Here is a 25,886-nt window from a genome sequence, read left to right on the forward strand (position 1 = left end):
AACAACAAACTTTTTCCTTCTTTAGCTATAAAGACTATTTTTAAGCCATTAGGAGAAGTTGTTTGTACATGCATACCAGAAAAGCTGAAGCTTAGTAAGAAACTACAGAGAAGTTAGGTGTATTTACCATACACTAAGAATTACTGTGTTTTAGAAACTCGAACTAAATGAAGACACCGGTGTAAAAGCACCACCTGGCAACAATGGCTGTTAGCAGAACTCCTAACCAGAGTTTGGGCTGCTGACAGAAAACTTTAGATTACTTAAGATAATTTAAATTTAGTAAAAAATTTTGTAAAATTATCTTCTCATTGGTTTAGGACATTAGAAATACCACCAAAGATCAGTGCTTCCAGGTGAATACTTTCCTTTTGTAAAACTTACTTCTCTTTAACCATTTCAGCCAAACACTGCTTAAACTTTCATTATAAGGGAGTGAAGAGCAATTTAAGCGTTTTTTCAAAAAAGGTTAAAACTCAATTAAAAAACCCAAACCTATTATTGCATTTGGTACAGGGCTGCTTAAAGCATCATTGTATACTACTGTATGCTAACAAATTCTCTACTTCCTACTTCGAAGCACGTAATTTAGAAATACTATTATTGTTCAGAGAAACAAAATTTCATAACCAAAAATTCACAAAAATTATTACAATAGAACACGTTGCTTAAAAATCTAAATAACAGATAGCCATACATAATACTGCTAATATACCAGATAGTCACAAATACCAACAAAAGCAATTTGGATATAATTTCTATTGCTTTTTTGTTATCCTTCATGTTATTCTTCATAACTCATACAATAATTTGAACTAATTCTAACACAAGCAAAGCTGTAGTTAAAAGGATGCTGGTTCTCAAACACAGATCTATAGAAGGATGGCTTTAACTGATACCATCCAAATCACCCATTTTGAGTTTTATGTACTGCAACAATCAGCAACAAACAGAAGAAAGTTCCCCACTGGACAATTCTGCAATGCTTCAGTGCTTTTACTGGGTCAGGAGATAGCAAAGTGAGACTTGCAGTGGCAACACAGTTTATGAAATGAGTAATATGACATTTCCATACGTTAGAATTTTTGAATTAAACTTATATACATAGGATGGTTCAAGTTGCCTAAACATAAAATCTTGATGCTGTTTAGATGCTTCAGGCTACCTGAATTTTCTGTACAGCACTGGCAGGTACAACATAGCACCTACAGGAGGGAGACCTATGTCTTTCTGGAGTGGCAGCATATCCCGTCACCCACAATAGTATTAGGTCTATGTTAACTAGAATCAGCTGAATTCCAGCAATCTGTTCTCCATGTATCAGTTGGCTGTTTGTCTTTTTAATTTTTCTGCCAAATATTAGACCAAGCAAATCCCTTCAGGACAAGAGAAATATTCTGCTATATGCCTTAGGCACTCCAGTAAGCAGCCGTGCTCAGCAGACATAGGATATTCTTCATGAATGTACCTTTTATGTTCTCCAATAATAACAACCATTATGAAAGACTATTTCGTTCACATGCTGAGTATCATGAAGCAGCCTTTAATATATCATTGCTGCAAAGAAATTATTAAAGTTCTTGCAGTAATCTGCTGAATGTCAGCAAAGACTGGCATCCCTTTACCTCAGTTTCTCCATCTGTGGAGCCGGACACATTTGTAAGAAAACAGGAACTATAGACAAAAAGCAGTGCAAGATGCAAAGTGGTTTTTGAAGACATCTTAATCACTTCTTAAGAGCTCACTCATCATTCACAGAATGGGTTAGTATCTGCAACTAGTAGCAACTCTGCAAAGTAGCAACTTTGCTTCCAAGCAACTTGTCAAAGAAATATTATTGTTAAGAGGATTCCTTACACAAGCATAGGTTTTCCCCTCCCTCACTCCTTGCACATCTTCATTTTGTCCATTGGCAAGTGTTGGTGTAACTGTAATTATAAAGGGTTTCTTTAAGTGTCTCTAGCTTTTACACTTTTCCCTACCTACAAACAGAGGTGCAAGGCAGAAGGGTACACACTCCTTGCTAAAGTTCACCCTTTGAACTCACCACCCCATTTTTCTCCTTTCTTACATTTATCTGATCTACTTGAGATGCAGTTATTTTGCTAACTGGCTTAAGTAGGAGCCCAGCTTATTGCACTATACAGCTATTCACATATGGAAGTGACCACAGGCCAATTACCTCTTCAAATAGACCAGGTGCTTTTATTTGTATGTGTGATTCCATAAACATGGGAAGACTGGAGTATAAGTTTGTGTTGCCAGCAGCAATTTTGTCTGCTTTCACAGTAGCAAAACAGAACCGTACTTAAAGCGTAAGAGACCAGTGAACTCCTGCCTTTGGAGTATACTAAAAGGGGGCCCCAGCTCAGCAGTTTCGACGCTGAGTGGCAAACACCATCTGTATCCTTTTCCCTTCCATAAAAGGAACCTTTATAGGAGTGTAAAGGAAAACAAAGAAAGATTACTACCAGTAGTTATAAATACTCAAATGAATAGTTAATCATCCAATAAGAATGTGAATTCTCTCAAGACATTGCACTAAAGCAAATTAGTCGAAAATACAAAGCTACTGAACAAGGGTGCTCCAATAAGCAAGTCATAAACTCAAAAAGCCAAACAAAAGTCTCTCCCTACCCCAACTTTACAGCTGTTATTAAAATATAACTAGGAAAAAAGCTTAAAACTACTATTTTTATTTTGCTCATTTTACTTAGGCTAATCTTAAATTTCCCATATTTTCCCCTTTTGGTCAGAGAAGCTGAAGCACAGCAAGCATGCCTACATGGGATTTGCTTACAGAGTTGTAAAGCCAGTAAATTGCAAAAAACGGTGCCGGGGCCACTTATGAAAGCCTATCTTTTCATGCCGTTTTCAGTTAGCCAGCCCTAGAAATCAACATCAAGAAGAAAAATAAACATAGTTTTGACATGTACAGTAGCAAGAATCTTGTATCCAGACAAGGAACAAGCCATTTAAAACAGAAGTTAGTGGATTAACCACCCTAACAGCTTAAACTGCGTGTTTATTCAAGCTGCAACAAGAAGTCAGCCAGTGAAGCAAGGACCCTTCATTGTGAGTTTGTGCTCCACATAAACAGTTCGAAGAGCTTTAAGTTCTTTTTTGTTTAGGGGTTTGTTTGTTTCCAAGGAGGAAAAAAGAATAGGGAGAATATAATTGACCCAATTGGAAGCAGCAGGCTAGTATACTAACAGCCTCTCTAGCCATACATGAAACACCAGCACCATCAAGAGGCAGACAATGGTTAGTCATCTAAGAAAAAAAGCAAAAAGCACATTTGGAACAATTGCCGCCCCCAACCATATACATGTAGTAGACATATACAGAGCAGCCTACAGGTATATATACATGTACTTAAAGACACACAATTAGGTATTAATTTCAACAAGTATTTTTTTTTAAATATTACTTGGAATATTCCTGATGACAAGATGTGCAACATCACCTTGATCCTAAGAAAGTCTATTCTCACAGATCTGTTCACTAACTTCTAAGTGAAAACATTTCCATATCTTGACTGTGGATGTGAAAGCAAGTCAGTGCTTGGGTCAAGAAAGGTAGTTAAAGCTTTTAATTGAAATCCTGCCTACCTAGCTACATGTGGTTTATCACTTACTGTTGCTAGGTGTAAAGGCATGTGCATTCTGAAATAAAAACAATACTGAGCATCCAGGGAGTTTATGCCAGGGACAACTGTCTGAACCTAATTTGGTATAAATCCATTAGCTTTCTAGTTTTTTTGTTTTGTTTTTAAATAACCTTACTTGCTTTCTGAGGAAATCTGATGTTTTCCAGAAAGTTCATCTTTTTAGTGTTTTAAGACAACAGTAACTGAAAGAAATATGAAAAACCCAGGCCATACCCCTCAAAACAATTGCAAATAGTTTATGTGCCATCTCATCTAAATACTATTCCTAGAGATTACTCATTAGGGCAGTGGGGATTTTCTGTTGTTTAGCACAAGATACCGTTGAGTTCTTGACATCTCAGTCAACCTTTAAAGTTTCTCAACCAGAAACTCTTTCCACCTGTACCTCCCTCATGCTGCAGCCTTTGAAGACACACCAGTAAAACCCTCCTGCAAGAAAGTATACATTAGGCCATTTTAGTAATTTCAGCTCCTACACCAAGGAAATACAATTTTAAAGTAAGTATTGGCATGCCTAAGGTTATACACCTAAAGCGACTTTCATTTTTAGGACTGAAAAAAGCCATGCTAAGTAGTCACAATTTGAAATCATGCACTGAAGTTTGGATACCCAATAGCGGATCTTGAAAGATATCAGCACTTTGAACATGTAGCAGACTTATTCTAAATGTTACTTCCTAACAAACTGATCAATGCTGGTTAAGATTTTGACTCCATGTACCCACCGTTCCCCCGATTTAAAAGTTATCTCCAATTTAAAATTAAATATATAAGCATACAAGCATCCCATCCTCCACCCCCCCAGTTTTAAGGTGTAGAACAGGTGTTAAAGGAAGGATTCCACAATTACCAGTTTAGGATCAGATAACGCCACATCGTCACAGTAAAATTAATACTGGAATGTGTTTAACTTAATGCAAAATCTATGTATTTTATTATGATAGCTAGGACACTCAATCTGCCCTCTCTGGGTAACATTACACAAAAAAATTTCTTTGCTCAACGTGAGTTTAATCTGTTTTTCCCTATTTTCTGCAAGCAGACTGATTGTTTTGTGACTAGAGGTCTTCACAAGGAGGGCAAAAGGTTACTTTCATTCTGGGTTGTCAGGCATTCCTAATGACCTGTGATATTTTAGGTGACAATTTGCAGGCAAAGTCATTGAAATTTCTGAAGTATCATTAGATGAGTCACCAGAGGAAAAAAAAGGAACCTAAAAAAAATCCAAATCAGACTCCTATAACTTCATTTGAACAAATACAACCTGCCTGAAAGCAGCACAAGAGGCATTAAGTACTTCAACCTATACTGCTGCATGAAAAAGATTTTTTATGAAGACTTACGAACTGCTTTGATACTAGTGTGTTACTTTCCTATGAACTCAGAGTATTGTAGAATTCTTTGCACAAGATCCATTGTAGAAATTTAAGGCACATTAACTTTGAGGAGTCTAGTATTACAGAATCAAAATGCAGTTATCAGCCTAGATTTAGGGTTTTAGGATAACCAAGAGCTTCAAATACATACTTTGGGAAGTTAGGCAGTTTTTTTTCTTCTTCAGTATCTTAAATATAAACAGTTGTCTGAATATGGATGCATCTTTAAAAAGCTCAGCATTAAAAATTACAGTACACAGCTAGTTAAATAATTTTAACATACATTCTGCAAAGAAAAGAATTAAACCCTCCTTCTTCCAGGTTTGCTTAACTATACTTGCATTTTCAGTAAATCAAAAAGCTATGCGAAGAATGATTCTGCAAATTAATCCTCAAGGCAAGGCAAAAGAAAAGCAAGAGAAACCATTTAATCTCAGACTTGTTTTATTTTATCAAGATAACAGATAATACAGAGTTAACTGCTGAACACGCTGCTCATCATGCAAGAAGTATATTTAATTTTAATCCTTTTCTAACTGCTACTCAGAGACAGCATGGGATTTTTATATTTGCAGGGTAGAGCATTTATTTACTTAAGCCTTGTCTCAAGTGTGGCACAATCAGAACGTTCTGAACAGCTGGTTAGGAAGATAGCCAAGATGCAAGAAAGATGTCTGAGCCTCCTTTTCAAGGGCAGCCAACTCTTGTACTGTAGGTGCCAGAATATCCACATGGCCTTTATACAGCCCACCTGCCAAAAGAGACCCAATCTAAATGATGTGTTCAAAACCATTTTTCAGCAGAACTAATAATGCTCAACCACAGTCATTCAGAAAGTTAAAGTAACTTTGTTAACTTGTTAAAAAAAGCACAAACAAAACGAATTACAGGCATACACACACTTTGGTCACGTGCAACCCATAGACTGCATGTAACAAATCCAGAAGACAGCAAAGAGCTAGCACTTTTTTTTTAATCTATCTATTCTGTAGTTACACAACAGACAATCAAGAAACTGACCACTGCATAGCAAGGTAACTCAAGAGTAGTTCATTGCTTACCACCCAGAGCTCTCTTCTGCCCATATGTAACTTTCCCATCAAAATCATCAACTGGTACTTTTATGTCTGGTTCAACTTGGGAAATAGTGCAGTTTAAGTGTTCTTCAATCTCCCCCAGCAACTAAAGAAAAAAAGTCTTAAAGTACTGTTATGGTCCAAGTCTTCAGACTAGTGTTCTGAACAGACGCATTCAAATAGTTTCAACAGGAACTGTACACAGAAAACAGTATGGTCTCAGACAGCAAAGACTAACAGCTTTTTTCTTCAAACAGACTATACAAGTTAATTTCCAATCTCAGTATGTTTTTGCCCTACCTAGAAACCTTTATTTGACATACTACTCTATTTGTGTGAGTAGGGCTACTTTATAATAAAGAGCTCACAGTCCAAGCTTATTTTACCACAGATGATATATCATTCACCCTTCTTTAATGTAGAAAGAAGGGAAGCACTGTGAATTTAACAAGCATTCATACTTGGTATACAAATCCCAATGAAAATGTACTTGAGTAACACACTATTTCCAGGTTAGAGGAACAACAGTTGAATTGTTAAGTTGAATTGAAAAGTTACTTACAGTTTTGTAACAAACCATCTGAATAAAAATGTGTAACTAACATTCTGTAACTCTTAACAGCATTTGTTTAGGAAGACCGTAGAGAAGCTGAAAATAAGACTTCAACAGAATTGGCTGGGAATATTAAAATAAGCTTTATAATTGAAGAAATAATTTAAAGTATAACTTGCAAAGTTTTCAAATTTCTTCTTCAAATGGCATCAAAGGTTATAAACACCCCAAAACTAGCTTTGTACTTCAACTACACAGCTAAAACAAGAACTATATCCCACAGCCTTTTAGAGGAATTAGAACATTCTGGTTAAGTAGAACATTTACCTGCATCTCATTGTACCATATGGTACAACCTCCTTCTTCCTTCAGTCTAGTGTTGTAACACCCTTTTCCACGACTGCTGCATACATGATACCAAACCTAGAAATAAAGCAAAACAACTTTTAAGCTTTGTGAAATAGTCTAGTACATTCATTTTGCTTAATTACAGCATGAAAAAGAATTCAGATATCTATTTACATGCCCTCTCAATTAAGCAAGAACGAACAAGCAGTTTTCCAATGCAGGATATTAAAGTTGGGCATCAGCTGTGAATAGAACTTCAGTAAATAATGTCCGTCCAATTTTGCTTTGGAGTGTAATTACCTTTTCTTTCTCTTTTGCCACAAGGGAGATTGCCAGACCCATCCTGAAATATTAGTGGAGAAGAGAGAGAGAAAAATATATTTCAGTAACTACTGCCAACTTATGAAATAACAAAAACCTCAAGAAAACATGGCAACTACTCTGAAGATATACATACCTCTCAGCTCTGCCTACTCTCCCAATCCGATGAACATAGTTCTGTTTTTCATCAGGGAGTGTGACGTTGATAACTGTGTAAGATACACACAATCCACAGAGAATACAAGATTATTTTTTTTTCAATATATGAGCTAAGGTCACAAACCAGACACCTAAAATAAGCATCATTTTCATTGCTGCAATCCCTCTCCTTAGTCCATATGCATACCTTATATTCTCTTACAGCAGTTACAAGTGTCATTACCTGCATTACCCACACTTACGGCTTCCACTATAAAACTGCTTTCTCCATGATTACTTTTTGACAAGAGTGGAAAAACAAACGAAAAATCCCCAACAATGCAGGTCATCATTAGGTATTTGAGAAGGTAAGGTGAACAATCAAATTAAAAGTTGCCTAGTTCACGCCTGTAACATCTACAACTTCTTAAAATGAAGCTGTAAGTCATAAACCTTTTTTGACTAGTTGACAGGGCTGCAAGTGCGTTGAAGCCACATGCAATTCAATAGCTCAGTTTAAAAGTTATGTCTTACCATACGGAACACCATGAATATCAATTCCTCTAGCAGCAACATCTGTGCAGATCAAGAAACGGACATCTCCTCTCTATGAAAACATAAGTTGTAAGAAGCGTTGTGCTAAATAAATCAAACAAAATCCCAGGCAATGAAACAGCAGTCCTTCCCATTTACTTCACCTTGAAGTGTCTCCATACATTTAGGAACACTTCAAATAAAGCTCTTCCATAGTACAACACTGCTTTTTGAACATGAATAGCTTGATCAATTTACATCCTTATTTCCTTTCCCCAACAGCATAAGGCAAGTATAAATTGATGAATGGCTTGATCAAAACCAAATTGGCTAATATTTAAATAATTTTTTTTAATATTCAAGAACCAAAGACTTTAAAAAACAATGTAATCTGTTACAGAGCTTAAATTTAGGTTTTATTTAAAAGTAAGCCCACCTCTCCTCTCAATGAAAACTCAAAGGTCTTATTGACTGACAGCATAGATTTCCACCTACAGAAATTGTGACTCTCAGAATTTTAGGAAGTGAGTCATAGAGCTTTTGAATGCAATTTAATTTAAATGGAGAACTAGCAACACAAATTAACATATGATTTCAGACATCAGGAAGTGAGGGAAAAGCCTTCAAGAATCTGCTGCATCACCTTAAATCTTTCCAGGTTTTGCTTTCTTTCTTGAGGTTTTCTGTCACCATGCAGACAGACACATGAGAACTGATGTCCCTTCCTATCAGGGCCTGAAAGAGTTGCCATGCATTAATAACATCATATATAAGTTACAATACAACACCATACAGAACTGGAAAAAAGTACATTTTGTGGGCAAAAGTCTCGATTCAGAGGAATGTCACTTAATTTACTACCAATTAACATAAACTTCTAACTACTGATACAGGCACTGGGGAAAAACAAGACAAACAATTAAACAAACACCTTTCCTCCCCCCCTTCCCAGAGGAGGTCTGTGCAAGCATGTCTTCTCAATCCCTTGTTTCTCCCAATGTGTGTCTTCACCCTTCTCCTCACACATCCCCTTTCAGTGTCCCTGTGTTTTCTCTCACATTTCTCCTCCCATGCCTCCTCATGTGTATACTTTTGTACACACACATTTCCTGATGCGTCTCTGGTCCCTAACAACTATTGCTTTTTCTTAATATACATTTCAGCAGAGGCACCATAACGCTCTTCTCATTGGTTCGAATTTTGGTGCACAATGGGTTGTTTCCAGCCATTTCAGAGCTGTCTGGAATAGGTGCAGGGCAGTTCATTGCCTCCTCCCACAAAGGGCACCCCTGCAACTCCCTGCTGCCAAACCCTGACTTTTATGCCCAATCAGTATGTCAAAAAAGCACAATTTTATTTGTGTCGTGTCTGAACATTGGTGATCTCTATCATATAATTTTGGCTTTGAAATAAACAGGAAAGTGAGCAGAATAAGGTTTTGGTGAAAAATATTACCTCCACCCTGTTGGATGAAGTACTGCTCCATATTATCACAGTCTATTTTAGTCCTGCAGAAAATAATGGCTTGGTCCATCTTGTGTTCTTTGATTGCCCGAACAGTGTATTCTCCTTTTAGAATTTTAATAGCTTCAGACCACATTTCTAAGTAAAAGTAAGGAAATTATTTCACTCAAATTGTTTAGAAATATGAAGTCTTTCAACAGCGTACATATAAAGTTTTCTCTAGCCTTTCAGTAGACAGTTAAATATTTATTAGCAGAGCAGGTGAGGTAGACCTTCAGTTTTTTCTTCTCCCCACCATGCTCCCCTGCTGCAAGGTAATATAATACAGAAAGAAAAAAACTATTAAGGAGTCCAAGTTACTTATACACACCAACAAACACTTGTTTACACACCTGCAAAAATATATTCAGGTCTTTTTCTCTCTCCCCCCTAATTACAGAAACACATTTCTCTTCCCAACTACAAAAATGTGGAAATAAAAATTTGGAAGAACATGACCCAAGGCTGATATCTACTATTATTTAGCTTTACTTCATAGTATTTACTTCATAATATTACATCCTTTTTAAAAGTATTATTTCAAAAGCTATTACTTAACTAGTGTTGCTGATTACCTGGAGTGTTAGCACCAGGTCGTGTATTGTCTTTTGCATGTACTTCATCGGTCTAGGGAAAAAAAACCAAACAAATAAAACCCCAAAGTCATTAGTCCATACTTCATAGAGGAAACTCCATTAACTTACAGTTAGCAAGAAACCAAATAAAGTTTAAAAGTAATCTTGGCATTCTGTTCTCCCACCAGAGAAGTTAAGCTACCTTTAGCTAAAGAGAAGTCTTGAATGCAAGCAAACAAAACTTGTGCATAAAAAAAGACAACAAAATTATTCATGTAGACATTGGATAGAAACCACATTTGAAAAAAGTGATGAATTAAAACCAAAACACCAAACCTGAAAACAATGTACTATAAACATGGCTAAATCATGCACACACAGTTGTTCTTTATCTTTTTCCCTATGCTAGGCTGAATCAGATATAAACCTAAAACCCAAGAGAAATAAATTCATGCTAATTCTTAATGAAAAAGCTCTAATATACCTAACAAAGGGATGTTCCAGAGATAGAGGGGTTAAGAAAACCTATTGATTGTAACTGCGTAAGAGCTGCTGAGAATGAAATACAGTCCCAGGTTATTCAGAACTCGAAAACTAAGGACTTCAACAACCACCACCACCTCCTCACATGAACAGGTGTCAGGTTAATATAGAATTTAAACTAGTCTCAAGTGTAGTCTGAGATGAAATCCATTCCTCTCAAGATTGCTCATCTCACATAGGTTAGAGACAAAACTACTTTACAGAATGATTTATGTTGGAAGGTTTACTTCCTTCTGATCAATCAGGAAAGACAGGTACTAACTACAGTTAGGCCACAGACCATTAGCTGGGAAATGAGTGAAAAAAGCAGTGCTGTGCCATTGCTCTCTAGTACAAATCAGAATGTTACTCTATCAAGATCCTCCTCAATCACATTGGTAAGACTGAGCTGTTCAGAAACAGTGTTACAACATTAACCATATCATGGTGTTGACTACCATGGAACAAACCATTTCAGATACACTAAGCTGTTTCAATAGCTGGAGAAGATCCTACAACATTAAGCCCAATTCTGGAGGTTAAAGAAGTAAACATGGGCAAATAATCTTCATTTTCACTTACAGACCACTTACTCTGATATGATTCTTGCCAAGCCTTTCCCAGAGTTTATCTGCTTTTGGATTTACAGGCACAACTACATGGTGTACAGTTTCAGGGACAGAATCTTCTCCTTTCAAATCAACCCAGGTGGGAAAATGCATGATCTTTTCAGACAGTTTTTTCACATCAAAAGAATGTAGTGTTGCAGAGCACACAATCACCTGAGAAGAAAAAAGCCATATGGATACCACTGAAGATCAGATTCTCCCAGCAAAAAAAGGTCAGAGTAGAACTGGAAGAATGTTACGTAGTTGAATAGCATAATGTAGCACAACAGAAAGAGCCCCTGACTGGCTTTCCTCATCACAGGAACTACCCAGCTGACAAGAGTCAAGACACAAAATAAGTTACTTAACTATTCTCTTACTAAAACCCAATCATTTAAGAGGAAGAAAGCAGAATTACCAAGAGCTGTTGAATCAACGTTGTTAGAGCATGAGAAATCGTAATGTATGTACTAATTTTTCAGATACTTTTATATCTAAAGAACCCAAATACTGCTAAACACTGGGCTTCAAGATCTAGGATCCTAAAAATACATATTTACAGGCAATTACTGAACCCAATGGGCAAGTGTTACTTTTGGACAAGAGGTGTAACAAACTCTACTTCCAATAAGGGCGCTCCATGCCATGTAAGAGTCAACAAGTGAAAGCAGTGCATGCCACACAAAAAAAAACCCAACCCCCAACCAAACAACACAAAACAAACCGAAAACACACACACACACGAAACAACCCCAAACCCACAAAACCAAGAACAAACTTTATACCTGAAGTCTCTTTCCATCTGAAGTTATCTGAGGAATTTGACTGTGGATCCTGTTTATGAAATCTGAATAACCTTGGAGGAGAAGGCCATCCTACATGGAAATAAAATAAAATAAAAAAGAAAGCTGCAATTCTTATTTCTCAGTCTATACACTTGAGTTAAAAAAGCAATACACTTGTAGTCTCAGAAGTTCTCTTTTAATTAGCTGGACAGGTCAATGCCTGGCTGGGATATTATTACTAAGGAGGAAAAAAAAAAGGAAAAAATTGGAGTATTTACAAGTACAGCTGCTGTGCTTCACAAGAAATTGAACATCTGTCTCAGCAGCTTCTCCCAGCTAATACCCTAAGGCATTTCATCTTTGTGAATATTCAGTTGTACTATAACAGATCAGAGAGAGAGGCATTCATTTCACAGCATACTGACTACAACATTCATTGGCTTCAAGACCTCCCGGGTAATCAAAAATGCTTATCTTGTCTTTGTCCTTTCAAGTTCCCTCTACAGTGACAGGGCAGACTTCACTAATCTTGTGAATACAGCCTGAAATATATTTCTCTATCAGAAAAAATCCAAACAGCTTCACCAGAAAGGCTACAAGGGGGGAAAAATTGTGTAGGTTACTACAGTTAGAAATAAGAAGATTGACATGAAATGGGCTATAGGTAGCTAATTGTTGTTCCATGGAAGTACCAAATGATACAGAACAATGATGTTACACTGACTCTTTTAGGAAATGTTACATCGCATTGAAGAACAGAACTTAAGTATCACTTAGTTCTCTACGTACAGCTTCATCCAGAACCAGGAATCTAACTTGAGATAAATTAAGCTTTCCCGTTGAGACCAGGTCATCCAGTCTTCCAGGAGTGCCAACGACAATATCCACCTACGAAATACGTAAGAGTATGAATCGGTCCCATAACAAACTACAGGCATTACCAGCTTTGTCTAAATTTAAGATTATGAGACAATCATCAGTACGATGCCCTATTTTTTATTAATTGTAACTTCACAGAATCCTAATTTGGGTTGGCGAGATCTCTTGAGGTCATCTGGTCCCCACTCCCACCATCATATGCAAAGCAAGGACAATTTCCAAGTTGCTTTAGAGTACTCTGGAAGTTGCCCAGTAAAATTTTCAGTACCTTCAAGGATAGAGATCCCACAGCCTCTCTGGGCAACCTGCATCAGTTCTATGGCCATTTCATTAGCAGAACCTGCTTAGGCAGGAAGTCTTCCCTTATTTTGGGAAGTGTTATGTCCCTGCTTCCTTCTCCCCACGCTTCTTCCCCCCTCCCCCACCCCCCAAAAAAGCTATGCCACTTTGTTATCTGAAGCCAACAGATTTGTTTTTAAATGGGGACAAAATAAATTCAACTTTTCCCACTGTGGAAGCATACCTATCAAGTCTATCAACTACAGAAATAACTTAACATTTTGCCAGATGGAAGGGTTCACCGTCATGAATTTAGCATTCACATTAAAGTCTAGCAATCTTCCAGGTCAAGCCTGCTTAGGAGAAAATTTGTATTTTGGCTGAAATTTTATTTAGAATCACTGAAAAAACTTATCAATAGTGACATAGTCTCACTTCCAAAAGCAAGTCTTAAAAAAAAAAAAAAGACGACTGTGCTATCCCTACAGCATGGCTGAATTGATTGTACATCACACACTGTTGAAGCTAGACCGGTTCCTTCTATGCAGGACTGGTTTGCAGTGTAGGTTGACCCTGATAATTGCAGACCTGTTTTATTCACACAAACATGAAGCAGAAGTTAATAGGAAAACTGTCTTATTAGTTAAGGACAAATGGCAAAAATTACACCTTTATTTTAAAATTTCAGAAGTACTCAGGCTTCAACAGAATTTGACCAAGTACTACAAGCATTTGTATTGACAATTGCCATGGAAGTAAAGCAACAAATGCTAGACCAGTGCAACATGAGCTTGCCATCAACTGCACAATTTCTTTTAATCAGGTTTACAGGAGTTACAGGAAGCATCATTACTATTCTCTAGCAACAGACATCATGAGTTATTCAGAACCCAAACTATTAATAATAATCATATGAACAAAAATACAACTTACTCCTTGTTCCAATACAGAGAGTTGATCTCTTGCAGCAACCCCACCAATAATCAACAGTTCCCTAAAATAACATCAACATATTTTGACATTTGCTGATTTTTTTTGCTACATTCAGAAGATATATTAAACATCTGGTTGAAGACTGATTCCTTTATCAGTAGTTGATGATTAACAGCTCTGAACAGTAATTTTTAAGAACAGGAAAAAAATAATTTTAAAATTCTTCCCTTCATATGTAGTGTACTGCATTTTAATTTGAGAAGTAAGAGTTTTGTCACCAAGTTGTATTTTAATTTGATTACTTTATCGCTGTCGTATTAAACACATTGATACCTTAACCAATTTCATCTTAAATAAGAATCTGTTCCTTAAAAATCTCAAACATAAGTTAGTTTAATAAGTTTCCTGCGTTCTTGAAAGCTAGAAATGCAAATAACAGTAAACTAAATGAATCTTAATTCATAGCTTGCCTCTCCCCATTGCTACTCCCCTGCAATTCTAGTAAAAGCACTCTTGTAAATTGAAAGCGGTTTAGAATATGGAGACACTTGTTTTAAGTTTTATAAGCACAGTCAAAAGAGAAACAACTTTAGACCAAAGCAGCTTGTAGACAATTTATTTTTCAGAATTGCATCCCCATGCTAATCACTGCAACATTTGTCCTGCAAACACACTAGTGTAAACAGAGCAGACATTGTATAAAACTGTTAGTTTGAGATGAAAAACAAACAAGATGAGGGCCAGGGGAGGTGGGGGACACAGGAAGGTGCTCAGAAAAGAAGGGCAGTAAGCAGACGATGCGCTTTTCTTGATTAAAAACAAGAGTATCATATACCTTTGATAATCTTAAGAAAAAAACCAAATAGATCTGTCATACCAGAAAGAAGTCATCCATAGATAAAACACATCAAAAAAAAAGCCCTAACCGGTCTGACTGTAGCTGAAAAGTCAGAAGGTTGGTTGGTAGCAGATATTACTGAGGCTATTATCAGTAGCGCTGCAGATTAAGGTCCACTTAGCTAAAAAGTGGAACGTCCCCCCATCCCCCCTGCAAAGTCACGTCCATGGACAATACCATAAATACAATTATAACAGATGCACTGTTACCTTAATTTGGGATTATCAACATATTTTTTGAACTGCTTCACATTGTTCAAAGTTTGTTCTGCAAGCTCTCTTGACGGTTCTACAATCAATGCTTTCGGAGCATTTGGAAGGTTCTGTGTTTGAACCACTTGGGCATTTCCTAAGTGAAAAAAATATGCCATTAAGACAAACTACACTCCTATCCTGGAATTTTTTACTGGAAACAAACTTTGATTTTCTACTAATAATCTAAAACCTCATGATTCTAAATGCTCCACTGAAGGGTGATGTTATTGCTCACTTAATTATGAATAGCTTCAGATTAATACTCAGAGATTACAAGTGAATCTTGCTGTGATAGCGGGTATACTGGCCATGCAGCAAAATTAATTTTATTGCAAAGTTTAAACACACACACTTATTTTTAAGACGACATTGTTGAGTAACTTAGCTGAACTTCTCTTTTTATCTGATGCATTTCTGAATTCAAAGTGTTAGACTATTTGTGGTTTAAGATGAAGAAAATTTGGAATACTTTAAAAAAGCATTAATATTGCTACCAGTAAGATCACTGTAAGACCTTGAATACAGCAGGTATTCATGTTACAGTGATCAAAAGATGCTCTGTAACACAACCTGAATATAGAACAGAGAAGTTTGAAAATCTAGCCTACCTGAGTGTTGTGATTTTACAACACTACCATCAGGAGCCTTGCAAAGACCAATATAGCCATCTTTTGGTGGGAACTTGAAGTCATCTTCACCAAAATTGAATTTCAATTCAGCATTCTAGATTTCAACAAAGTTGTGTCATACAGACAGGTTCAAGAGACCACGTAAAATGATAAACAATTCCATAATTAATTTCCCCATGAAAATCCAGCTAGATGAGGAGGAGGGGAAGGTGGTGTTTTCTCCCATCCTACACATTTCCCTCCCCAAGTCGTCTAAAGCCTGCCAGACATTTTGTGCGTGGTTCTAGCTCTTAAAACTCTTTTCTTCTACATCAAAATATTCCCACATTTACAGATACATGGAAACCTTTTTTGAACTTTTATGTTCCATTCATTTTCAATGACAAACCACAATTTAAGAACAGAAAACAAACCACATTGTTTTTGGACTTGTACATTTCTCTGACCACCAAAACGTTTTGCTAAAACCTTTACTCTGTAAGAGATCATCCCAGAGAGACTAACTCCAGAAAGACATACTACTACACTACTGTAATGTTAGAGTTGAGTATAAATGAAACAGGAATTTTGGTACTTTCAAGTTATTTGAAAGCTTGTATCTGTTGAATCATAGTATATCAAAGTTTAATACAGGCAAGATAGCACTGGTATTAGGAATTATTTCGCCATGCTATTCTACCCTTATATTCAAGTTTCAGTATTTAAATTTGAATTTAAACATTCGATATTTTAACATGAACAGTACTTGTCAAAGCTAACACACTGTGTTGACCACACCAGTAGTGAAATATTAATAGACCAGAGGAAACAGAGTGTACAAGCACAGCTACAGTAACTGTAGGTGGCTATGCAAGTCTTATACATTAGTTAGTTACCAAAACCAGAACAATTTTCATGGTCTTACACATCTGTGATATTCCTAAGTTACCTTCAGTACACAAGCTGCAAAAAGTGCTTGGTTCCTTATGTGTGGTGGGATTTCAAACGCAAGGCCAAGGTCCTTCCCTGAAAGCAGGGTTCAGTCAGACTCCGCATGTGTGTGCGTTCCTCTCCCTGTCCCTCCCCCAATACAAGCACCCCAAGAAAATTCCAAAGAAGAAAGTGAATAAAACTTACCATTTTTGGAAAATTTTATTTGTCCTTTATCTATGTCTAGATAACACCCGATTGTATCATGCATAGTGAATTCCTACAATAAAAAGAAGTTTGTGAAGCTGAGATTTTAGCATTCAGTGTATTAAGAAAACTTAGTGCTTACATCCTGTCAGCTTTTACAGTTTTCCCCACTTCTCCCTACTAAATGCTAATTTTTGAGAAGCAAGTTGAGTTTTTATTCCAATAATACCGCTGTAAATAGCATGCATATTTTTATTTGATTACAAATCTTCAGTATACTGCCCAATTTATCTTAGCTATTTAAACATTTATTGCTGCTTTAAATTTACTTTAAAACTGAACACTTCGACAATAGATAAATTTAAGTTCTTTACCTGGAAGTATTCTGCGTTATGGAAAAGTGCATTAATCATGCATTTATAAGCTTAGATTTACATGGCTAGGAGCTCCACACACAGTAACAGAACCTGTATTTTGACTATATAAAAAGACTTAACTCTTGCAGGAGATACTATACACGTTATGTACACTTAAGTACTTTATTTAAATATCTTGAAATCTGTTCATTGTAAAGGTATTCAATAAAATCTGTATATTATAAAGTGCTTCTAATTCAACAGCTCAGAAGTCACTAGTATAAAAAGGCTACAATACAATAGCCATAAAAGTTGCAAGTTTTACGGCATTGAGAATTCACTAATACCATAAAAAGACTTAAGTTTCTGCTGTATTATTCATATTTATATAAATTATGCTTAAACATCTGAACTCGACTGGCACACTACACCAAAACCACCACAGATATTCCTGGTAGACATTTTCAGAAGCGTACATTAAGGTAAAAGTTCCAATAGCAAACCCAACTCAATAGCCAGAAATAGAGCATGGCTAACTACATCCGATTAGCATTTAAGTATGTGTTTTGACATATTAGAGTTGTGTGATTACTTCTACTTTAACTACTAGTAAACAGGATACAATGCCCTCACTTAGATATTCACCAAGGTGTACAGACAGGTTGGTGTTGTTCAAGCTAAGGCTGAAATAAGTCAAGAAATAAATCCAAGAGATCAGTTAACCTCTAACCTGTAATACACAGAAAAGATTTATCTTCTAAATAAGTCAATATATTTACAGTCTAGTCACAATCATAAGCCTCAAGCTGATAACTGCTTTTGTTAAATCTGTTAATATGCTTTTATCCAAAAATGCTTCAATGTTTCATGGTACTTTCACCCAGTGACCTTCCCTTAAAAAGTCAGCACTATTATGAAAGACAGTTGATAGTTACAGCACAGAACCACCATGTAAAACTTTTAATAATGTTTCTACCAATAAGCAATTCAAGCTTACCTCACCATAGCTGTCAAATTGCTTGTTGTGAGATTTCTTACCAGTGCCGCCAAAGCCAAAGCCAAATTTATCAGTGCCTGAAGACAAGACAAAGCATAGCTTTTTATCTTTTGGTTGACAGGTTATGATTTTTCCTCTTTGTATCAGCAACTGAAACCTCTAACGCTACCATATAAAAAAATAATACACAGTGCTAACTAAAGACTTCTAGCTTTGATATACGCTAAACTAGTATTTTTGTACCAGTACATTTATTGATTTTATTAGTCTCCAGTCACCTTCATTAAAAAATTGAAATAAAAAGGGAAAAAGTCACAAGAGACAAGAAACATTGCCACACCTAAGCACATTTCCTCTTACAGGAAGAACAACATTTGTACAAAAAGTTTTAAACTCCCCAATACTGCTGTCCTTCCCAAGGAGCCCATTCTCTGCAAGACTAGAACAGGACTCCAGCCATTCCATGTGAGTATGAGAACTGGCTATGGGATTCTTCTTTTGAAGGAAACTCACCCAAATCTAGTGAAGCCTGCGTAGTTGACCAACCAACTCTGCACAAGCCTTGGTCATGACAGGAAACTTCATAGTAGTATTTCCCTTTAAAAGACAAAGAAAGGATCTAATACACCACCTAAATTTCAATTTCATCAAGATGGTTCAGTTTGTCTGCTTCCAAGACCATGTAAGTCTAACATTTCCACCCCTGCTAAAAGTGTAAAAAATCCCATTGTGTTCGCGTGAAAAGGTTCTGTAGGTACCTACGTACGTAATGAAGAAAGATTATCAGAGAACAGCAGGCAAAAGAGAGAAAAAATACATGCCGAGAGGTAGTGTGTGAAAGGCTCCAAAGGATTGATAAGCTAGAGAGACCAGTGGTTCTATTGAATCCACAAGAACTGATAAACCTAGAACACCAGGGGTCTGCCAAATCAGTACAAGACCACCACCACGCACTAGCACCAACAACTGGTTGTGTAACTTGAGCCACATCCAACTGGCTGCTACGTACAGACAGGCCACAGGATTACCTGCACACCTGACGAAATGAGACTGTTTTGAGAGTCTTTCTGAACACCCACCTAGAACCACTGGAGTATCAGTATGACTCTGCTTCTGAGTAAAGAGCTGGGGCTGGCCTCTCAACTGTCACTCCAACTACATAACCATGAAATTTGTGCATGCACGTGTCTGTGTGAAGTGTGCGAAGAAACAACTGAAAATGCGGTGTGAGTAGCTATTTCCCATTAATAGCACCTTAATAAAACATGTTTAATGAATATTAGTTATGATTCTGTCTCCTCCAACTCAATCCCTTGTCAGGGAAAAGGTAATTTACAACACAAGGAGACCAAAATAGAGGTCATTCCAAAGTCTGCAGCTAGCAGTGAATTGAGTAATCGCACATTTGCTCAAATGGATAGTAAGTTTTAAATGCAACCATCTATATTAACAACAGGTGACAAGCAGGCATTTCTGTTGAAATTTCTAGAAGAGTCTCCAAAATACATAATTTTATATCTACCTTTAGTCACGCCTCTAGTTGCTCTGCATCCATGCCATTCTTTTACCTCTCTGCTTTGACAACACAAACCGTCCGATCCAATTGCTGAAAATTACAAGACAGTTTTAGTTAAAGAAATTGCTTCTCTAACTGCTTTTAAAAGAAATTTTCATGCATGCTTTCTTCTAGTTTATTCTTTTTTCCACCAAGTGAACATTCCAGTGAACATTTAAAGCAGCATTAGGACAACTCACCAAAAGCTGATCCTCTATCATATGGGTTCATCTGCCATTTATTGAGCACTAGGTTTGAAAGACAGCAACAGAAAAAGCATTAAACCAACAAGACAAGCCTGGAAAACTCAAATTAAAACTTCCATTGGCTCTACAGTGTCTGCCAATTTTTGGGGAGACAGCTTAGTTCCAATGCAATTCATATCACAAGGTCAAAATGAAGGCCTACAACTTGAAGGAAGGGCACAGATGCATAATGCAAAGGTATTCTATGAAAGCTTTGATTATTCCATTAAGGAGAGCACAGATTAAGTTACTTAAAAATACAACTGAAAACAATGAAGACATTTATAAAATAAGCCAGAATTCCACATAATCACAATCAAATTCATAGAGAAAATATCCAAAGCTACATTAAAGAGCAATAAATTTGAAATGAATTTGCTATTTCTATTCCAAGTTTACATTAAGATATTTTTCAGGGTATCAGTTAAAGTGCCATTACCGAAGAGCACATATATGCATATATAGCACATAAAAATTCCAACTTCATTTTTCATAGGCTCCGTAACACATTGCAATGAAGTCTAGAGGTTCCACAATACAAGCATTTTTTTGTAAAACTAGATGCCATTTCAATTAGGATTACTGAGTGTGTTCACATTACATTCCTTCAAGGAGGATATTTACTTATTTATTAAAGTTGCCTGTACTGTCACCACTGTAGCAGTAGTTATCATGAAGTTGAAAGATAAGAACTTGTGTAACATCTTCAGGGTGTCGTCTGTACAGCTACTGTCACTTACATAAGTCTCAATCTATAAATACCACAGACTGGACATGGTTACTAGCGCTCAAGTTGCAAGCTTATTTAAAGGGATGTATAAAAGACCCTCACATACTGTGAGGATATTATCATGGTTACAATCCGTTCTGTATCAGTGGGTTCTGGCCCTGTGCATTTCCTGCTCAGTTCAATGTTTACTAGTTCAAATCTGCAGCAACTCAAGATGTTGTTATTCAGCTTCCAAATCTAGCTAGGTGCCAAAAGGAATGCAACAACTTTATTCAGCGCAGCAGAATTGAAAGACATATCACAGTGCCACCCCAGCCACACAAAAGTAAGTTTGAGCCTAGAAGAGCTTTCTGCTCAAGCTCACTTAAGAGGCCCAAACCAACTGTGTGGTGTCACTGCTGAGGTCTCATCTGTCCCTGCAATTGGAAGATTTTTTTTTTTAACTCCTTTTTTTTAAGCTGGACACTACTACCACTTCACATCTTGCAAGGCACTAAACTAGTACGGCTTTCAGAACACTGAAGAGCATGGTATGGATCAGCCAGCCTTAAGCTGAAGACAACGAGCATTACTAAGAGACTGCAGTCAAACACACCCCAGTTCTTTCCATGACTCCACCAGTAAATTTACATTCACTGTTTTATAAAATCTGGGATTATGATATTCTATTTATGTTATCCCAAATTAAGGAAAAAATACTAATCTAATAGCAAGTTAGGTTAATTTTACTTCGGGAGATGATGGAATCGTCATGAATTAGCAGTGTTCCAAACTTGAGGAATGTCACATATGAAAACTTACCTGCCCCACCGGTTTTAATAGTTGCTTTCCCTTTCTTGCCTTCCATCTGGTCCTTCAGCGTTTCATAAACAATCTGGATAACTGGAATGCTAAAAGCCTAAAATGGAAAGTTATTTTCATTCCACAATTTATACAAATATCTCCAGATATACAGTCAGCCTAGTTTTCACGTGCAATACTCAGGGCCAGAAACACTTTAAAACATGCCTACACATATGTTTGTAAAGACTATTAATAATACTGCTTAAATACATATACAAACATATACACATTCTCTCTGTATATACGCAAACACACAAACACACACACCACCTCTCACCACTTACAGACTTTTTCTTTCTGCTAATTTAAATTTGATTACTTACACCAGTTTTTCCACTCCCTGTTTCAGCAGCCTATAGGAAGAAAAATTTAAGAGTTTAACTTAACTAAGTTGCAACTTACACCGTAAGGACTGTTCTACAGTTCTGTTTTAATAAACTATAAACTAAGTTTACTTTTACTTCTGCATAATACAGACAATCTTAGAGAGTACTGCCACTGCTTCACACAAATTAGATGGGAATACAAACATGGAAAACCTTTACAATAGACTTCAAAAAAACAAAAACCCAAAAGCTCCCAGAGTCCACCAGGAAAACTGTTTATGTATCTCCGATTTCTGGCAGAGAGAAGATTATAGGAAGCATTACTTTGGTTATGGAATCAAGAACACAGAGATCCGCAAAAGACATAATGAACAAGGCATACTAATCTGGTATCTTCAAGGTTATCGATACTGAAGCATTTGTTTAGGCAGTACCATTAGGTATTTATGACAAAAAGGAGAGTAGATGAAATCAGATAGCACTCATTCATGCAGCAATGCCTGTCAAGTAGTCAAAAAATAAAGCCTAAGAAGAATGAATCCCATCTGCAAGAACAGTTGGAAACACACCAGGAACTCAAAGAGATTTTTAGCTGAAGAATATACTTTCTACTGAAGAAAGACAGGAGACCTAGTCTAACTATGGACCCTTCTGGGAAGAAGGGAATTGACCGCACAAACAACAATTAAAAGACATAGGCTTCCTAGGAATAGAGCTATCCTGCATACATACCATAAGTACATCACCACCTCCCAGGATCAGCGGGATGGATTCTGCTTGGATATCCGTAGGAAGACTACAGAAAAGAAGACATCACCACAAATTGATGTTATCAGTAGAAAAAAGGATTTTTGCTTATATAGGAACTCACAGAAACCACGGTCATCTGCACAATGGGAAAGAGCACGTAAATGTTATTCTTCCTGGCTTGCAGCTAAGGAAGCGAAAAGGATTCCATTTACAAGGAGAGCTTGGAACAACAGATGTACCTTGGCAGGAAGTGACTAGTGGATGCAGCGGATTCAGCTGCACCCTGACAAGAGGGCTACATCTCACATCACTATGCTAAACTATAAAAGAAACAGATTAATTATATATTCCCTGTTTTCCTTTCTTCAAGTGAGTTTCACTTTTAAAGCCACTTACACAGCCCTCATTTACAAGATTCCTATTCAAAACTGGAAAAGAAATAAAGATATCTAAATGTAACCAGCATCTTCAGACAATCACAGATAAATAATACCATGCTTATGAGAAAAGAAGAACTACATACACTAAGACTGTCCATACTGATAACATTCTGAATGACAATTCAAAACAAGCTCTGAAGTCAAATATTTTAGCCAAACAAGTAACTAAAACCAGGATGAATAACTTTTGTGTAAGACTGACACAACACAAGCATCAACTCTGAAGAACACAAATTCAGACCGCAGCCTGGAAAACATTTACTAAACTAGCACCAATTATCTAACAGTATTTCATCCAATAATCCCACAATACATAATAAACAAACCAGAAGCTCAGAGGTAAAAACACAGAGGCTTTTATCAAACAAATTACACTGAAGTATAAGCAGTCATGCTTTGCTTGTCCAAGTTTGAATGCTACCATTGCAGTCACAATTTGCATTCTTCAGTCATTCACACTAAAAAGAAGCGCATGAGATGCAATGACAGTTGAAGGAAAACACATATCTACTTTGTTTTAATGTGACAGCAGAGGTATTTTAAGAAGCGCGTCATATAATGCTGAAAGGCAAATTAGATTTTGCCAGGCCCAAACGCATTCCTACTTACAGCCAGTCCATCTCCTCCACTGCTTGAGCTATCTCAGGCATAACACCCATTTCTGTAAGACAAGAAGAAAGGAACAAACAGTGTTATTTACCTCAACACAGCCCAAAAGATTTCCAAGTGTCAACACTTCCAACTACAGACAAAAATAAAAAAGCATTATTTTTGGCAACAGCACATGCAGCCTTCTCTATAGAACTCAAGTGATAGATAAAAAATATTCTCCCTTCCCCACATACAGTTTTGACAGTTGTCCCCACTTACAGCGGAGTAAGTCAGGCATATACTAGGCATAGGGGCAGGTGTTGACATAGCAGCAAAGCAAACGCAGTGGGAACTGACTACCATTTCAAGGGCTAGGTACTTATCTTTGCACATTTAAGGAAACTGCCTATGCAAACAACAGGGAAGACTTCATTAATCACAGATATCCTGACTCTCTCTACAGTTGAGATGCAAAGACTTCTCAAAAAAAGAAAAAAACTGTATCATATAAGGACTCAAATTTGAGACGCTTAAGTTTCTTTTCACCAAGTGTTGCCTTACACACTTACAGCACGTATATTAACTAGACAATGCTTTGATTTTCATACAGTTACTAATCACATCCAGCTTTGGAAGGTTTTTTCCTTAAATACCCCTTCTGGTAAACTCATATCAAGGTCTGATGGTCATACCTCAGTCACAAGTTAAACATGAAGCCACATAATAACATTTATATGTTGATAAACAAATTCTCTCTATTTAAAAAAGAAAAAAAGAGCAACCTCCAGCTATTCAATAAGGGCAAGAAGAAAGCAGATCTTAACCAACCCAAACAATAGCATTATACCATCAAAATAACAATTCAGCTGCTGGTTATCTTTTCACAGGGTTACTCCAAAATCAGTTTCTTTAAGTATAAATATGCAGCTTTCTAAATGGAGCTTTTACATGCTAGCCTTTACACTGTCACATGCTGGGTTTCACATATACCACACACATGTACACACATAGAGAGCTGGGGTGACATATATGGATGTATGCAGCCAAAAATTATTCTTCCATTTGCTATAATACAAATGCTATAAGAAAAGTTTTATTTGTAACATGATTTCAGCAAGCTTTAATATTTTCAAGTGTTAGCCTGTACTCCTACAAAATTAGACAATCCACATAAGCAAAAAGCTTTTTCCCTAGCAATAAAAATAGCTACTGATTGCAAATTCTACATAAATCCCTACATTATTTTTTCCATTTTTAATATACTCCCAGTTCACATAGTTTAATTCAATATACAGTACAAGGGTTTAATTAATGGCATTACAACATTTTCCTCAACTACAGCCAAATTAATCCCGCTGCCTAGCATCTAAAGTCATCTCTAGATCTATGGAAGAAGCTTCAGCATCCTCCCTCATGATTAGATATAAAGAATTCAGTTAAATGAAACAAATTAAAAACCTCATATACATTAAAACTGCACAGTACCCTAATGTTGACTGATCCCCTTTGTGTGCAAATATGTGCATAGGGGAGACAAACAGTGATGTTTCCTCCTTCAACGGTAAATTTTTAGATTACAGTTTACACATGTATTTCAAACCATATCACAGAACAGAACCACTCCTATAAAAACCAGTTATTATCCACTGCAATACACACAACAGTTATGATGAGCCTCCTGTTACAGAAACCAGTCAGCCTGAGGAACGAGTCTGACTTTCAAGCAGCCCCATTTGCCGGATGCATGCATACCACATATGCGCTAAAACCAGGAAATCCATTTTCATAGAATCACAGAATCATCAAGGTTGGAAGAGACCTCTAAGATCATTTTGACAACCACTTCTGAAGGCCTGCAAAAGCCCGAGGAGCCGGGAAGAGCACTTACATCCCCGCAGGCCTGTCGACCTTAAGCCTGCTACGTGGTGAGTCACATACTACAGGGGGGCCGCACGGAGGACAGGCCCGAGGAGCCGCCTACGGCGCCGACAGGCCCCGCCCGCCGCAGGGAGACCGGGAGCCGCCACCCCCACTAAGGCGCCGGCAGGTCCAGAGG

The 25,886-nt window shown here is 37.0% G+C and overlaps 1 protein-coding gene across 1 annotated transcript; it reads right to left on the bottom strand.

Moving 5' to 3' along the window:
• Window positions 1-5,476: 5,476 nt before the first annotated feature.
• On the bottom strand, window positions 5,477-25,741 carry DDX1 (DEAD (Asp-Glu-Ala-Asp) box helicase 1). Its single transcript, XM_009334352.1, has 26 exons — window positions 25,719-25,741; window positions 23,849-23,900; window positions 22,782-22,845; window positions 22,047-22,076; window positions 21,682-21,778; window positions 20,106-20,153; window positions 19,873-19,956; window positions 18,864-18,947; window positions 18,351-18,427; window positions 16,998-17,070; window positions 16,810-16,886; window positions 15,861-15,975; window positions 15,208-15,346; window positions 14,101-14,161; window positions 12,799-12,897; window positions 12,010-12,099; window positions 11,210-11,398; window positions 10,095-10,146; window positions 9,472-9,618; window positions 8,660-8,751; window positions 8,017-8,089; window positions 7,481-7,553; window positions 7,324-7,366; window positions 7,003-7,098; window positions 6,108-6,228; window positions 5,477-5,797 (listed from the first exon to the last, which is right to left on the bottom strand). The coding sequence occupies exons 2-26, from the start codon at window positions 23,896-23,898 to the stop codon at window positions 5,667-5,669; spliced, it is 2,205 nt and encodes a 734-aa protein (XP_009332627.1). The 5' UTR covers window positions 23,899-23,900; window positions 25,719-25,741; the 3' UTR covers window positions 5,477-5,666.
• Window positions 25,742-25,886: the final 145 nt, after the last annotated feature.

Source organism: Pygoscelis adeliae, unplaced genomic scaffold (assembly GCF_000699105.1).
Source record: "Pygoscelis adeliae isolate BGI_AS28 unplaced genomic scaffold, ASM69910v1 Scaffold211, whole genome shotgun sequence".
Taxonomy (NCBI): Eukaryota; Metazoa; Chordata; class Aves; order Sphenisciformes; family Spheniscidae; genus Pygoscelis; species Pygoscelis adeliae.